The sequence below is a fragment of the Elephas maximus genome, chromosome 16 (assembly GCF_024166365.1).
Source record: "Elephas maximus indicus isolate mEleMax1 chromosome 16, mEleMax1 primary haplotype, whole genome shotgun sequence".
Classification (NCBI taxonomy): Eukaryota; Metazoa; Chordata; class Mammalia; order Proboscidea; family Elephantidae; genus Elephas; species Elephas maximus.
In genome coordinates, this window is record NC_064834.1 from 72,674,320 (window position 1) to 72,691,413 (window position 17,094).

The 17,094-nt window shown below is 46.2% G+C and overlaps 1 protein-coding gene across 1 annotated transcript in view; it reads left to right on the forward strand.

Moving 5' to 3' along the window:
* Window positions 1–16,445, forward strand: part of BTBD16 (BTB domain containing 16) — a 77,025-nt gene extending 60,580 nt beyond the window's left edge. Inside the window, exons 10-15 of the mRNA XM_049855103.1 lie at window positions 8,301–8,392; window positions 10,030–10,112; window positions 11,693–11,770; window positions 13,710–13,808; window positions 15,298–15,486; window positions 16,377–16,445. Coding sequence (XP_049711060.1) covers window positions 8,301–8,392; window positions 10,030–10,112; window positions 11,693–11,770; window positions 13,710–13,808; window positions 15,298–15,486; window positions 16,377–16,445 — 610 coding nt within the window. The remainder of the gene's footprint in view (window positions 1–8,300; window positions 8,393–10,029; window positions 10,113–11,692; window positions 11,771–13,709; window positions 13,809–15,297; window positions 15,487–16,376) is intronic.
* The last annotated feature ends 649 nt before the right edge of the window (window positions 16,446–17,094 follow it).

A 17,094-nucleotide genomic window follows, 5' to 3' on the forward strand; every position in this document is an offset into this window, starting at 1 on the left:
ACTTGCTGTTCTTTTTCTAGTTTCATAAGGCAGAAGCTTAGGTTACCGTTGATTTAAGACCTTTTTTCTTTCATAATGTGTTTCGTGCTATAAATTTCTCTCTAAGCCCTGTCTTAGCTGCATCCCACAACTTCGGACATGTTGTGTGTTTAATTTCATTCTACCCAAAATATTTTCTAATTTCCCTTTTGAGTTCTGCTTTGACCCGTGGATTCTTTAAACTATGGTCTTTATTCTCCCAATATTTGAGAATTTTCCAGATACCTCTCCGTTATTGGCTTCCCATTCAATTCCATTATTATCAGAAAAAATGCTTTGTATTTTTTTAAAAAAACTACTGAGACTTGTTTTATGGCCCAGAATATAATCTGTCTTAGTAAATGTTATCTTTTTAATGTCTGGACTTTATCATATCAGACATTGTTAATTTGTGCATTGGTGTTTTCTTTTCCTTAATCAGCCTTGCTAGGGATTTATTTTATTAGTCTTTTTAAAGGACTACTTTTTGGTTTTGTTGATTTTTTTTTCAATTGTATTTTTTTTCTATTTTATTATTTGTTTATCTTCGTTATTTCCTTCTACTTCGAGTATTATCTCATGTTTTCTTTCTAACTTCTTGAGATGGATACTAGATAATTGACATTCTGCACTTTCTCTTTTCTAGTTTATAGCTATACATTTCCTGTAGCTGCATTCACATGTTTTAATACAATATGGGTGTGTACAGGCCTCAGGATGGGGGCTACAGCATGACAAAATGTGTTCAGTTCATGTCAGTTCTTCAACTGTTCATTTCATAAAACTGAAGAACTTGGATGCTGGCAGATCCCTTAGAAATCAACTGGTCCAACCCTTCTATTTTGCAGCTGAGTAAACTGAGGCCCAGGGAAGCTAAGGGGCTTGCTGCTCCTTTAGCCAACTGGTGGTGGAGTTGGATTGAGCTTGGTCTCCCAGGTCTTCTGAGATATTTTACTTGGACATCTGAAGGGTGTGAACAAATCATTACAGACCTGTCATGCTGGTTTTTAACTGATTTATTCACCACTGAAAGTCTCCCTCTTAGATGCTGCAAGGGTGGGTTCTGGTATTGGGCTTACATCCTCAGATGGGCTCCTGAAAGCGGCTACTGAAGGCAAGTCCTGCAGCATCCCGACCTCTGGATTTTTCTGACCTCCGCAGCTGCGTCTCCTCCTCCTGAACCCTTCCCACATCTGACTGGAGAAGGTGGCCAGGCACTCCTCTGGGAAGCCTTCCCTGATCTCACCTACACATGGGGTAGATCCCTCCTCCCAGCATCTCTTTGCAGAGAGAGCATGTGCAGGCTGCATGAGTGTACACTCCCCTGACAAGCCCGTCACGCTTCCCCCACCTCCTCCCACACACACACCAAGCGAGGGGAACCCTGGAGGAGAGCGGCCCAGCCATGCCCTGCCCCTGCAGTGCCCTGACCCTGCTCCTGTCCCCAGTGAAATGCTCCATGGGGTCCTGTCCCCAGGTTGGACAGAGCCCATGTGCCTCTTGTGATTAATGGCATTTGCAGATGGAGCCACAGAGTCATCATGAAACTGGACTCTCTTGATGTGACAACTCTGATTTCTTTACCAGAACATTCGTTTTTAAATGTCCCATGAGTCATGGACAACGAGGCCGTTAAATTGTTCTTTTTCAGAATTGTTCCACCAAGCCCTCTGTGGAGAAGTTGATATAAATTTCAGACAAGAGGCTGTCTCACTACCTGCCTTTTGCATTTCTTACCTTTCCATTTCTTCTTTTGCTTTGACCAGCACTGCCCTCACTGCCCTTTAAACTGGCTTTCTGGATCCTGAATCTCCCTTGGTTTCCAGGTCCCTAAATAAGGAGCCCTGGTTGTGCAGTGGTTAAGCAGTTGGCTGCTAAGCAAAAGGTCAGCGGGAGAAAGAGGTGGCAGTCTGCTTCTGTAGAGATTTATAGCCTTGGAAACCCTGTAGGGAAGTTCTGCTCTGTCTATAGGGTTGCTATGAGTCAGAATCAACTCGATGTCAGGGAGTTTGGTTTTTTGGTTTAGAGGAATAGACTGGTGGGAGTTGGGGCTAGACAGTTGGCAAGCCCCAAATCGTTCATCCAATTCATTCATTCGACATTTTTCAAGCTAAGTGCACTCTAAGAGGCGCTGAGGATACAAGAGAAACCAAACAGACACAAATCCCCATCGTCATGGGGCTGACAGTCTAGGGGCAGAGACATTAAATAAATAAGGTGTCTGGTAGAAGGTGACACACCTGAGTCTGAATTCCAGTTCTGCCATGCACGGCTATATGACTTTGGGCAAGTAACCCAACCGTTCTGGGCCATCCCTAGACTGGAGATGCCAGGGCCAGGACTGATGTACGGGTTCACGCTGATGCAAGGAAAAGGCCCAGTCCAGCCGCTGGCAGGAGGTGCTGAAAGATAGAGGCATCAGGCGAGTAATGATGGCAGTGGTAGGAATTGTCGTTGGTGTTAGGAGGCAAGAGGAAAATCTCCTGGTTCTTTGAGAAGGTGCCCAGGACTTCTACACTGAGTTACGTTTTGAAAAAAGCACTGTTCCCTTCTCACTGTGAGTTATTGCCCACAGAGTGCGCTTTTTTTTTTTTGAGGATACCTACTTTAAAACAAAAAAATGCTGTTAAATATAAATTTTGATTAAGATGTCATTTTAAGTGTACAATTCAGTGGTGTTAATTATATTTACGATGTTGTGCAACCATCATCACTATTCATTTTGGAAACTTTTTCATCACCCCAAACAGAAGCTTCATACCTGTTTAGCAGAAGCTCCTACTCCTGCCCCTCCCCCATTCAGCCCCTGGTAACCTCTCGTCTACTTCCTGTCTCTATGCATCTGCCTAGTCCAGGTATTTCACAGAAGTGAGATCGTATAATATCTGCTTGTTTTGTCTGGCTTATTCCATTCAGCATCATGTTTTCAAGGCTCAGCCGTGTCATAACATGTACCAGAACTTCCTTTCTCATCAGTACTGAATAATATTCACAAAGTGTGTTTTTTAAGGCTGAAATTTCAGGTGCTGGAGCTTATGAGCCATGGGTCTGAGACTCGGCGGGAAAGGTAAATGGCTCCAGCAGATGACGGGATGGAAGGAGTGAGAAGGTTGTGGCTGCAAGCATCTTGAGTCACAAGCCTGTCCCAGTCAGAGGAAACTCAGGCAGTCTGCAGGGGATCTGTTCCAGGGCCTGTGAATAGGACCCAGGGCCAACCCAGGGCGTGCCTTTCAGTATCAAGGAACTGTGGACTGCCCTCCCCAGAGAGTCATGCCCCAAGGGTTTCTTTCTTTTAAATATTATTTTATTGTGTTTTTGGTGAAGGTTTACACAGCAGTTTAGGTTCCTACACAACAATTTCTACACAAGTTGTTCAGTGACATTGGTTACATTCTTCACAATGGGTGAACATTCTCATTATTTCCCTTCTGGTTGTTCCATTTCCATGAATCTAGTTTTCCTGCCCACTTACATTCTCATCTTTGTTTTTAAGTAAATATTGACCATTTGGTCTCGTATAGGCGATTTTTTTAAAGGTGCACAGTACTTAAGGGCGATATTATTTTGTGAGCCAATTTGTTATTTAGCTGCAGGGTGACCTGAGGGGTTAGTTTTGGTTCAAGGTTTGAAAACTATCTCAGGGCAATAGTCTCAGGGAGTCTCCAGTCTCAACAAGTACAGTAGGTCTTTTTTTCTTTTTTAGGAATTTGAGGTTCTGTTCCACATTTTTCTCCCATTCCATCAGGGTTTGTCTATTATGGCCCTGATTAGAATGGTCAGTAGTGGTAGCTGGGCACCATCTAGTTCTTCTGGTCTCGGGGTAGATGAGGCCATGGTTTGTGTAGACTGTTTTCCTGTAGACTAGTTTCTTCTTTGAGTCTTTGGTTTCTTTCTTTCTCTTTTGCTCTGGAGGAATAGAAACCAATAGCCGCAAAGGTTTCTTGACAAACTTTGGGAGGCAGAGACCATGGCCTGAAGTTTGTCCCAGAGAAGTAAGCGTTTAGCCAAAACAGGAGGTTTTTGCACATTCAGAACTCAGCGCCAGGGTAAACCATCTTGCCATCCATGGTTCCATTAACATAGCCTTGCAAATAATTCCCTGGACTTAGCAGCTTCCTCCCATTTTATATGACAGCAGGCGAATGTGCTTATCATTAGACCAAAGAGCAGCAGAAGCCTCTGCACCCAGCAAGTTAGAGCCACCAGTTAAGGTGGAAAACATGCTAGGTTGGACTCAGAGGCCTGAGTCAGAATCCTGGCTCTCCCCACAACAATTGAACTCACCAGGCTCTAGGGGCAGGGGGTACATTGACTGACTGGTGGGGCTCGAACTAAAACCAAACCTATTGCTGTTGAGTTGATTTCGACCCATAGTGACCCTGTAGGACAGAGTAGAACCACCCCATAGGGTTTCCAAGGCTATAATCTTTACAGAAGTAGACTGCCACATCTTTCTCATGCAGAGCAGCTGGTAGATTTGAACAGCTGACTTTTCAGTTAGCAACCAAATGCTTAGCCACTGTGCCACCAGGGTGCCTTGGGGTTGGCCCACACCCTGACAATCTTTTGAACTTTTGGAAAATTGGCATCTGAGGCCCCAGTTTTCTTCCCTCAAGGGAGCCCATGTGTCAGTTGATAATGAATGCCCCAGAGAACAATTCCATGCTGGAGTCCAGTACTCTTTCCCTGTACTGAAGAACAATGGTAGTAATCATAGAACTGTGGTAACAGTAGTTAGCAAGCATCAAGAACCCACTGTTCTGTGTGCCAAGTACCTCCTAAGCATGGTAACCTTTCCTCCTCCTAGCTACCCAGGGGTGCAACTGTGGCTATTGCCTCCAATGGACAGAGAAGTAGATTGAGGCTCAGGGAGGTGTAGTCACAAGACTGGAACCAGGTCTGTCTGACTCCAGGGCCTAAGCTTGGGGGCCTGAAGCACAGTTGGATGACCAGCTGCCCCGTGCATGACCCCTCCAAGGCAGCCATGATGGTGACTATCAATACCACTTCCCTGTGGCCCACTGGGGTCATAAAAGTCTAATCACCTGTCTTAGCAAAGCTCTTCCTGAATCCCCCCAGAGAGGAAGGTCTGTCTGGAGAAATCCTGGCTTGTGGCCTTTGGGACCCAGAGCCCCTCAAAGGGAGAAATCAAGGTCTTCGCTCCTTCCTGCTACCCTGGCATCCTAGCAGCCTCTCACTCCAAGCAAAGCAACAAAGTCAGGGCCTTATGGCTTCTGGGCTGCAGGGGAAATGCTTTCCCCCAGGCCTGTCCCCTCGCTCAGGAGATGACCTGATTATGTTTGACCCGCCAAGCCAGCTCGCTCACTCCAGGCTGTGGAAGTCCTTACCAGGAGCACTGGCTCTTTTCCAGAACTTCCATACCTATTAACTTTACCCTTATATTTTCCATCTCTTTATTCCTTCCTAATAGCTTCTTCATCAACCTTATCTTCCACTTCATGGATTCATTCTTAGTCTGAATCTATTCTGCCATTCAACTTACATATTGAGTTCTTTATTTCAGCTGTTATATCTTTTTATACTTGATAGTTTCTTTATACATTCTCCTTCCTATTTCAAATCTATAATATTCTCTATTAGCTCTTTAAGGATTTTTATCATGATTATTTTAAATTCTTGTTCTCTAGTCCATTAATTCTACTTCATCTCATGTAGGTTGTTTACTTTTTGGTCTTTCTTTTATGGGGATCGCAGTACTAAGATGGCTTCTTATTTTTCTTTATGAGCTTATATTCCCCTAGGAATATCATTCGCTTGGCTGGTGGTGTGTACCTGAGGATGAAGCTACTAACTGGGCTCTTACTTGTGCCTTTACCTCCACTCTCATCCTTCCCAACCCTATGATCTTAGGCAAGGGGGGGTGTGCCTCCAGTTGAGTCTACTGTTTTTCAATCCGGGTTCTGCTGATCCCCAGATCCCACTTCCCAAGGTGGACCTACCCTTCAGAAAACCTCCCTCTGGAGATTCAACGTGGAGTGGGTAGCAAAAGGAGATAATGCCTAGTGGCGAGCTACAACAAGTCTGGATCCCTGTGGTCATTTTGTACTGCAACATCTTGATTAAGGTGGAATGTTATTTCCCAGAATGCTCTTCCCTGTATGGTTCTGAATGGAACTGGCCTGCGGAGAAATTTGCCCAAGATTTGAAAGGTGAAAGTAAAGCAGCAACAATTATGCTCTGTGGTTAGAGGCAGTTAGAGACAGAGGCAGAGTGCCAGAACATTCCAGTTTGTCTTTACTCTCCTACTCTGTACCCAGGTCTTCTTCCTCACTGCCAGATCTGGTGACCAGCAGAGACTCCACCAATAGATAATTGGTGAGAACTCGAAAGTAGTGTCTGTGAAGAGTCAACAGCTTTTCATAGACTTCACAGCAGCCCCACTTCTCAGTCCAACTCCTGGAAGCAAGATGCACCTTGGTTCCTGATTTCCCTATAAGCTCTGGAGCCAGTGTTTCCAGAGGGCTAGGTGGTAACTTTTTCATGATCCTCCAATTCCCCTTTGTTACCTCTACTTTCCTAGCTCCTCCCACAATTGTATAAATTCTAATTCCTACAATAAATTCCTTATTCCATGATACTCCAGTGGTTCTGCTTCCCTGATTGAACCTTGGTGGACTTACTAGGCTGGGGGATTTCCTCAACTCGGCCCATTCTTCCCTTCTGGCACCTGCCTGCCCAGTCATGAGGCCATAACTGGTGAGAGAGAGGAAAGAAGGTAGTCCCCAGGTCAGGCTGTGGAAGCAGGCCCCCAGATCAAGTTGTAGAAGGAGACCCCCAGACTGGGCTGTGGGAGGGGACCCCCAAGCGGGGCTGTGGAAGGAGATCCCCAGACCAGGCTGTGGAAGGAGGCCCTCAGGTGTGAGGACATCTTTGTACAGCTCAGATCTGTGTTCTCAGAGCACCGCAGGGCCACAGTCCCCAGTTCCACTTGCCTGGGCAACGGAGGGTTGATTCCAGGATCAACAGCTGCCAACCCCTGAAGGTGTCAACTTTACTTTATAGATGTTTGATCTGTCCACCCCTGGATTCTAATCAATGATAATATAATTGAGTCAGAGCTCATTCATCTTTGTACCTTTCCCATACTCTCCCCCGACTCCTCTGCAGGACCAGACCTGTCTCCTGGAACTACTGAGACGGGGAGGAGTCGCTGGGGCCCCGGGAATTCCCAGGTCTTGTGGAGACAAAGTGGCTCCGGGCAGGTCGGTGGGCACTGAGCCAGTTCCTGTCCAGTGAGCATGGCAGGCTGTGACTCGGACATCATACTTGATTCACAGAAAAATCATCTAACAGGGCCCCTGGCTGCTCTCCACAGGCTCTGCCTTGAAGGAGTGACTCTGCATTTCTGAGGGACTTGAAGAATGGCTCCCCAACCCCCACCCCTGTTGTTCTCATTTGTAAGAAGCACCCATTTTATGACACAAGTTGTCTCAAAACAAGGACGGTGGGTGTCCACATGTGTGCATCTACACATGCATGAGTGTCTTCTGGGGGCTGGGGTCTTCTCCCCCCAGCCCTGCCCTCCAGCCCCACATGGAAATTAACTAGAGTTCAGTACCAACACTGACTGTAGCCAAGCTGATGGCAAAACCAGCCGCCAAAGCCAGTTACCCGCTCATCCGAGCTTATTCTTTTTTAATCCCGCCAGCAAGCACTTTTGAAGTGCCCGCTTTCCTCAGAAGTCCTGGGTTCAAGCCCTGGCTGAAGCTTTGTTTCTCCATCTGAAAAACAGAGCTGAGGATACTTGCCCAGTTTGCCCCACAGGAAGTCTTCAAGACTTAAAAGAGATCACGTATGATGAAATCCTGTATAAAGTGGCATGTGTTCCCCATCAATCGTTTAAAAAGTATTTGCTTGGCACCTACTGTGTGCACAGAAGAATTAACCATTTGTCTTATTCTTCCAGGGTCGGACTCCACGAAGTTATCTAAGCCACCCCCCGTTTCCACACCTCCGGCTGGTGAAGCCACTAGTCTCCTTGGCTTTCATTACTTTCTTACCAGTTGCCATTGAGTCTATTCCAATTCCTGGCAACCCCGTATGTGTCATAGCAGAACTGTGCTCCATAGGGTTTTTAATGGCTGATTTTTCAGAGCTAGATCACCAAGCCTTTCTTCGGAGGCGCCTCTGGGTGGACTTGAACCCCCAACCTTTCGGTTAGCAGCCAAGCATGTTCTTTTGCATCACCCAAGGGACACCTTGGCTAATTCCAGAAAGGAGCTTTCTGAAGACCTTTCCTTCTTCTCTGTGCCTCTGCTAAGCTTTCCCAGGAAGTGCGCCTTTTTGGACCGGGACACAGGACAATGCTTGACGCAGCTCTTCGTCAACCTGCGTCTACACGGCATCACCAGAGGTAAGTCCCAGCCTGTGCCAGCCTGTCCACGGGAAGCTGGCTGGGACTTTCCCCACCCCGCAGCCACTCCAGGGGGAACCCCACCGGATGTTTCCAAAGGGAGTGAGTACTAAGCTGAGATTGGCGCTGTCGCTTCCCAGCTGTGGGACTTTGGGAAAGACATATAGCCTCTCAAACTCAGTTTCTTTGTCTGTAAAGTGGGAACAGTCAGGGTTTCCATGAAATGAGATGATGGATGGAAGGGGCTGATGTGATGAGACGCAGAACAGAGCTGCCAAGGATTGTTGATTGCCATCCAGCAGCTCACCCGCTTAGCGGTTTGTGAGAGAACCTGAGAATTTAGGGCCTGTGCTGCAGACACAGGCTGTGTTCACTCTGGGCACTGGAAAAGGCAACTGTGACCTGGAAAGAGGGGGGAATATTGGGGGGGTGTGTTTGGGGCAGCCCAGGAGACCCCCAGTGACATCTTTGTGTCTACTGGATATGTGAGACCTTCTTTAAAGCCATTGCACCTAACCAAATATAAGGAATAGGTCTGAAACCCAGGGATGGTCAATGGAGCCAGGTAGTTTTTTTCCAAGTTGCTTCTAGACATTCCGAATCTCCAGTCTCACACTTCCCTTTCCAGGCAGGACTTGCAGCCGGGAAGTCGTGGGTGCTTTGGAGGAAAGTGCCCTGTCATGTTCTGCTTGGATTCCAGGCACCTTAGTGATTCCTGTGGCTTGGGGGCTTCCTGGAGGAAACAGTGGGAAGAAAAAGAAAAACAAAAACAATTCCTTTTTGTCACATTAAAAAAAAAATTGGCAAGGGGACCAATGCACACCTCGTTTTTTTCTTACTAATAATTTTTCCCCCATAATATTGTTACAACTGAAGTCTCTTTGGGCAGTGCGGTTGATGAGTCGAAGCTGACCTTTGAGGGCTATTGAGGGCTTCTTCTTGAACAACAGTTGACAAGTACCCTCCAGGGGTCACTGGGTGGTGGTGGTATCTTCTTGTAGGGCTGTTGGGAATATGTGTCTTTCAAAATGCAATATTATACTAAAAAATATTAATATCTAGCATAGAAAAGTCCCAATTTGAAGTGGATTCATTCATTCATTCCATGGGGAGTTCATGTGTGAATGTTTTTAATTGTGGTCAAATATATTTAACAAAATATTTGCCGTTTTAGCCATTTTTACACGTACGATTCAGCGAGATTAATTATGTGCACGGTGTTGTTCCACCATCACCCCATCCATTGCCAAATCGTGTGTACACATTTTTTAAAGAGAATAATTTGGGGTACAAAAGTGATCGACTCTGAACACCACCGCCGTGGTTCTCTGATGTTTTCTTTTTGTTTTATCAATCAAATCCCATTTATCTACAGCAAAGGAACGCCAAAGTAGCACCGGTTATGGGACATCCTTTTGGTGGAATAGTTTGCAGTCATTAAAAATGGTGTTAGGAAGTGCCTTCAACTAAGTGCATTAAAAAAAAAAAAAAAGGAAAGCAATAAATACAGTGAGATGTTAACAGTTTTCCTTTCAACCCTCCTCTCCTCGCTTCCTCCTTTTCTTTCTGTAAAATGTGATTTTTGAAGTTCTGTTGTGAATAAAACCTTCAAAGCATTCTCCCTGCGTGTCTTCCAGGCAAGGATCTAGAGGAGATAAGGCACATTAACTTCTTCCCAGAGGCCTGGTTGACCCGGATCACAGCCAACCACTACCACGCGGTGAGTCGCCTGCGCAGAGAGGAAACCGCTCTAACAATGTATCGCCTTTCTTTCTGGGTTTGCTTTCTCTGGATGTGTCTTTCATTTGAAGCATCTGGGCCCTCGAGGTCAGGACATACCCAAATCCTCCTTTGGGGGGCATGGGGAGGACCACGCAGGGGAGGAGGAAGGAGACCCCACCTTGGCATCCAGCTGCTTAGGGCTCCTGCCAGGTCCATCTGGGAGAACGCCCGTCACAAGGCCTTTGAGTCCTCTGACAAACACAGATGTAACATCTGCTTTTAAATTTAAATTCTGCATTTTACAAATGCAGAGAAATTGAAAAGGGGGGGGAACACCCTCAGACGCATCACCCAAAGACAACCACTGCTAACATCTGGCTGTATTTATTGCCTTCCTTTTTTTCTTTAATGCACTTAGTTGAAGGCCCTTCCTAACACCGTTTTTAATGACTGCAAACTAGTCCACCAAAGAATGCCCCATAAGCCGTGCTTCCCTGGCACTCCCTTGCTGTAGAAAATTTAGGGTATTTCTAACTGCTCACTCTTACAGATGGCAGGACGGTGAACCAATGTGCACATGATGGTTTATTTAACTACATTTAGAATCGTTTTCTTATAGTGGATTCTCACAAGTAGAAACATTGGCACAAAAGGGAATGTGCATTTTTATTCTTAATACATTGTAACAACTTTGGGACCCATTCACTCTTCCTCCGGCCATTAATGCAAGTGGCTCACTTTGTACGTCTGCACCAGTGTGGAACATTTTCATCTCAAATCACTTTTGTTCATTTAGAAGTGAACAATGGCGTCTCCTTTTTTGAGATGCATTTCCTTGATTCCAAGTAAAGATGGATATTTTTCCACACGGCATCCTCCCGTTTGTGAATTGTCTGTGAAAATGGCCACACTCCTTGTGTGTGCCCAATCTTGCCTTCTTAGAGATGAAGTACGGCAGTGTTTGTGTCCTGGAGATTTATGAGTCACAGGTTAAAATTCAGTTCGGCTCAACAAACACCTATTGTTATATGCCAACCACAGTACCCAGCTCTGTTGCAGAGCAGATAATGGATCCATGGACTGGGGTTTCTCTAGGGAATGACAAGGGCCAGAGCAGAGGAGGGGCGACCAGGAGAGGACAGTCTCTGGCCTGGACACCTCAGAGATATAGCTGCCTGCCTCTCAGTGCTCTTCTATCTCTGCCCTGCCCACCTCTCTGCTTTGCCCCTTGCTGCCATGTCATCCCCTGGCTCCTTGCCCTCCCCACGCCACACTATGGAGCCTGCCATGTGCCACTGTACTTGCTCTTGACTTTGACTGCAGTCACTCTCACTTTATTTCCCCAGTGGGCCTGCTTGGGGGCATGGTTTTTTCATCTTCGCATCCCCTGGAAGCACTCAGCACACTACCTGGCACGCAGTTGGCTTTCAGTCAATACGTGTGGCCAGGTGAGTGACCGAATATAGAATCCAGTGAGAGAACCACCTCCTGAGCACGGTGTGGTGGTAGGTCAATGGGCCAATGAGGACGTGAAGATATGACCAGGCTACTGGTAAGCTGTGTGTGTTTCCCTTTCAGCTTGAAAATGGGGGCGACATGGCCCACCTGAAAGATTTCACCACCCAGGCCTTGCGATTTGGGCTGCTCTTTACCCAGGTACTGAGAACTGGACCTAGACAATGGGAAGAACTGTCCCTCCCATGCTGGTTAAGGACCTTTGTAGGGCGGGCAATCACTTCTTATCTCTAGGAGGAAGGTCAGGGGAGAAGAGGCAACCTTAGGTGTCTCCTCTGCATGCCCACCAGCTCCCAGAAATGGAGTTCACAAGGTGGGGCCTGGGGCAGGGCATTCAGTAATCTGATGTGCTTGTTCCCAATTTCCCTGCTAGGATGACTGCAGTTCAGGAGGTCCCCAAGACCACCCTTAAGTTCAGAGTATTCACTAGAAGGACTCTCAGAACTCAGCAAAACTGTTATATATACTTGTGGTTACGGTCTATTGCGGTGAAAGGATACAGATTAAAATCAGCAAAAGGAAGAGATGCACAGGGCAGGGTCCAGGAGAGATCAGGCGCCAGCTTCCAGTTGTCCTCTCCCAGTGGAGTCATGTGGGTAGCGCTTACTTCCCCCAGGAACCATGTGTGATAGCACGCAAGCAGTAGATCCAACCAGGGAAGCTTGCCTAAGCCCTAGTGGCTAGGATTTGTATCGGGGTGGTCACGTGGACATGGCTGACCACCCACTTGGCTGACCTTAGTCTCCAGCTCCTCCAGAGATCAAGCTGCTACTGTGTGGCCCAAGACCCCAGCCATTAATTACATTGTTAAGACCCCAGCCATTGATTACATTGTTAGCATAGACTATCTGATGTGGCCCAAGATGCCCAGGTAAACAAAGACTCTTTTATCAGGCAGGACATTCCAAGGGCTTAGAGGTTACCTACAGAACCTTTCTTTGGGCAAGGTTAATCCTTTATTACACAGTGACCAACTGTCCTGGTTTTCCCAAAACTGAGGGGTTTCTCTGGGATTGGAACTTCTAGTCCTAAAGCCAGGAAAGGCCCTGGCAAACCGGGATGAGTTGGTCACCCCATGGCCTGCACACGTCATCCCATGGGCTGCCAACTAGCTCAGCAAGAAGCTCCACTATGAGTCCACGTTTAAGGTCGCAGGGATGAACCTATTCTGGTCAGCTATTTTGGATGGAGCCCAGAATCAGAGTAACGGTCAGTCAGTGAGGGAGCTCGACTGAAGGCATCTCGGGACTCAGTCTCCAGGGCAGGGTCGGGCTAGTGGCTTCATCCTGGGCTCTCTGTGACAGGCACGGTTCTCTGAGAAATTGCTGCTTTCCTTTGGTTTTCTTAAAGCCCCCCTAGTAGTGATCTCAAAAGAATTCATGTTTTAGGGACTTGGGAGCCTGAATCTATCATCATAGACTGCCCTCTGGGCCAAGCCTTAATGGGCTGGGTCCTGCCCTGGGCTGTAGAGACCTGCCTAAGTGGACAGACTGTAGACTGCAGTGGCCAGGACCTCTTATAAGTGCCATGAGTTTGGAGAATCTCTTGTTGTGTGCCATCAAGCTGATTCTGACTCATAGCAACCCTATAGGACAGAGTAGAAGTGCCCCATAGGGTTTCCTAGGCTGTAATCTTTACGGAAGCAGATCACCAGGGCTTTTCTCCTGTGGAGCAGCAGGTGGGTTCAAACCTCCAACCTTTCAATTAGCAGTCAAGCACTTAACCATTGTATCCCCAGAGCTCCTGTGTGCCTCTAAGCTTGTCAAACTGGGAAAAAAATGCTTTGTTTCAAAGGTCTGCAGACCACGGGTCATCTGAAAACGTGCCTTACTCCTTCTTTTCCTCACAGGAACTCATGCAGAGTAAACAATGTTGTCGCTGAGTACTCACCGCCAAGGATTTGTGGAGTCCTTGCAGTTTGGCTTCCTAGACCAAAATTGCTGTTGTATTTTCATTTTTGGATCAGTGGTCAAATTAGTCACTTTTGTAGTTGTGGCTAGAATCTGTCTTAGTATGTCTCATGCCTCTAAATATTGAATATTTGTTCTCTTCCCTTTGTTGTTTATCTTTCAAAATTTAGGGGTATACCACTTATTCAAAAACGATAGCTGTGTATGGGTTCTTCTTTGAGATAAAGGGAATCAAACATGATGTCACCTCTTACAGTTTTTACATGCAGGTAAGAGGGACAGAACACAAGAAAGGTATGTCTCTAAAAGACTCTTAGATCCAGAGTCAATTAACATTGAATTAATAGTAACTGATTAATCAGATCCACAGTCAATTAACGTTGAATTAATAAAAAAATAGTAACTGATTAATCATTAATTAACCATTAATATGGACTATGTTGTAAGCCAGGTAACGTCATTTAATGTCATTGAATTCTTGCAACAACCTTGGGAGGTAGGTATTGTTAACTCATTTAACAGATGAGGGTCTCAAAGTTGAGTCTTCACGTTCATATGGCCTCTAACTGGGAAAACTGGGGTGAAATCCTAGTCTTCTGACTTTACATCTGGGGCTCAATTCCACTTCAATATATATCTGCTGGGTGACGCTGTACAGAAGGTCATTCTTCCATGGGGGTGGTGGGTAGTGCCAGACAGGTGGCAGACAGAATGCTTTTTCTCAGAGTATCAAATCACCCAGTGGACAGGATGCCAGCGCAGGAGTCAGGAGGGTGGGGGACTTTACCTCGATGCTCCTGCTGGACTTCAGGAAGGGAGGGAATGTGTCCTGTCAAAGAGTAGAGAGTCTGCAGTCCAAGTACCTGCAGAGCTGTCTGACCTTGGTAAATCCCATGGGCTTCCCTGTGTCTGTTTCCTCACCTTTAAGATGGAGAAAGTAATAGAACCTACCTCACTGGGTTGTTATAAGTATCAAAGTGTTAATTTATGCAAAAGGCTTGAATCAGGGCCTGACACGTAAAACATTGTATGTGTTAGTGATGACGATGATGATAGCGATAAGGATGGTAATGACAATGGACTTCTACGTTCCGCTTAGGATTTGCTTAGAAGTCTCTCTCTTCTCTAAGATGGTATGCTCCTTGAGAAACCACATTTTATCAAGCCACCTTGGTATTACCACTGCAAAGCACCGTTCCTGGAACACAGGGGAGCTTTAAATGGCTTGACTGACTGGCAGCTGGATGAATGAATGGGTGCATGAATAAAGAAACTGGAGCTTGAGTCCCAACTTTGCCACCACCTCACTATGTGCCCTTGAGCAAGTCACCTTGCTTCCTCGGGCCCTAGTTCTTGGTCTTCAGTGACTCGGGCATTCTATAAATGTCCCTACACAATAGATTTTACTGGATGGAAGAGAGGAATTATCTAATAACATGTATCAAAATGCTCATATGAATACTATTGGTTTTTAAATTCAGGTAAAGCAATAATGAAGACCTTCCAATTCAAGACAGCTTGACTTAATGGCATTTTTCTGGATGGTCCAAATCCTAGCCTGTCGGCCAGTGGTTTGCATATGGGCAGGGCTCAAGTGCCTACTGGCAGCTGTGACCCCAGGAAATGGCACCATTTGGGAGATGCTTTCTTGCTCTCTGCACACATTCCATGTGAGGGTGTCCATGCCAGGGACCAGGTTTTACCTCCTTTGGGTCACCCGGGTCACAGTTCCACCTGAGGGGATCACTCTCTTTACAGAGGATAAAGCACAAAGACTTGGAATTCCCCTCCATGGTTTGTGAACACAGCCCGGTGAGCCTGAGAGCGGAACGCTTGATTAAGTACGAAATCAGAGCCCACGTCCTGGTGGACGGCAAGTGGCAGGAGTTCAGGACCAACCGGATCATGCAGAAGTTTGGGTTCGTCAAGCCATCCTGCAAAAGCCATGTAGGTGTTGTCTTTCTCTTTTATCTTCTTTTCTCTCTTATTTCCTTTTCACCCTTTTTCTTCCTCTCCCACTTTTTTGGGGTCACTGGGTTTAAATCTCCAGTAAGGTACATGCGGAGCTTGCTCAGTTCCTTGAGGATTATCACACCCGCAAATAATGATAAAGAAAACCTTCTAGAATGAAAAGCTAGGGCTACTAATATTATAACCCAAATCCGACTCCCTGACTTGGGTCACTCCAGGTCCATTTTAGAAATGTCAAAGGAATCCAGAACGTGCCAAAGAGCCTAAGTTGGTAGTTTTAGGAAGAAAGTTTGAGCTGTGAATTCCAGCAGGTCCAGGGGCCCTGGAAGGAATGAGACTTGCTTTAAACCAGTGAGTAACTATCAGCCCTGGTTGCATGTCAGAATCACCTGGGGCCTTGAAGAATTCCCCGGGCCTGAGCCCATCCAGGTCATGTGACCAGACACTCTGTGGGTGGGGCCCAGGTATCAGGAGTTTTAAAAGCTTCCCAGGTTATTTTCTATAGTGTTAGAGATCAGACTAGCACTTACTTTTGTGGGGGCTTAGGGGAGGCTGGGGTATTGGCTGGAAGGGAACATGAAGGAGATTTTTGAAGGTGTTGAAGTGTCCTTTACTTTGATCAGAGTGGTGGCCACACAGGTACACTTGCTTTGTGAAAATTCATCAAGGTGTACTGTTTATTGAATTAAGTTATACTTAAATTATTTTTAAAGTTTGTTTTTCAAGAAGCCCCCTGGATGATTCCAATGTACAACCAGAGCTGAGAACCCCACCTTACACAATCCTTAGGTCTTCCCCTCCCCTTTCTAGAGGGCAATCATGTTCATCCTAAGGATCTCATTTGCTTTGCTTTGTTCTTCTCTCAGGCCCTGAAAATCCAAACTGTGGGCATCCCAATCTATGCAAGCTTTGCATTCATGTTCCCAGTGTCTTGAGAATTTCCAGAATGATCTATGAGAATTTTTTTTCTTCTACTGGTCTCCATTAAAGAAAATAAAATGACATTAAAGGGAACCCTCAAGTGTTCAGCTGAGTTTCCCGGTTAGCAATGGTCTCATTATAACTTTGTTCCACACTGGTGTCATTTGGGGATCAGAAGTACCATAACCATGAGTCTTTTTACCATTATTGACCCGAGGGCACCCTGAGTCCAGCCCTAATTTCTTGCACTATCAGGGTACCAGTGGGGGGAGCCATCTGCGGCAACATACCCCAACTAGGATCCCCTTTTTGTGATGCATTTCTGCCTGCTGCATTGCACGTCGTACCTTACAATTGTCCCTGGCAGTTTGGGCTCAGCCTGAACTACAATTAAAGTAGGAAAGGAAGGAGGCAGTTAAGGTACAGAGTGGCTTATCTTATTTGCCATCCTGCCTCTTTGAATGCAACTTTCTAGTTTGGGAAAAATGAGGTGGAGAGCCTTTCTTCCCACTTGGGTGTTTGTTTTCTGTTGCTGCACAACAAAGTGCTGTTTATGATCTCACAGTTGTCATCGTTCAGGAGCTCAGGCATGGGTAGACCAAACCTCCAACTTTTCCGTTAGCGACCAAGCGCTTTAACCATTTACACCACCCAGGGACTAAC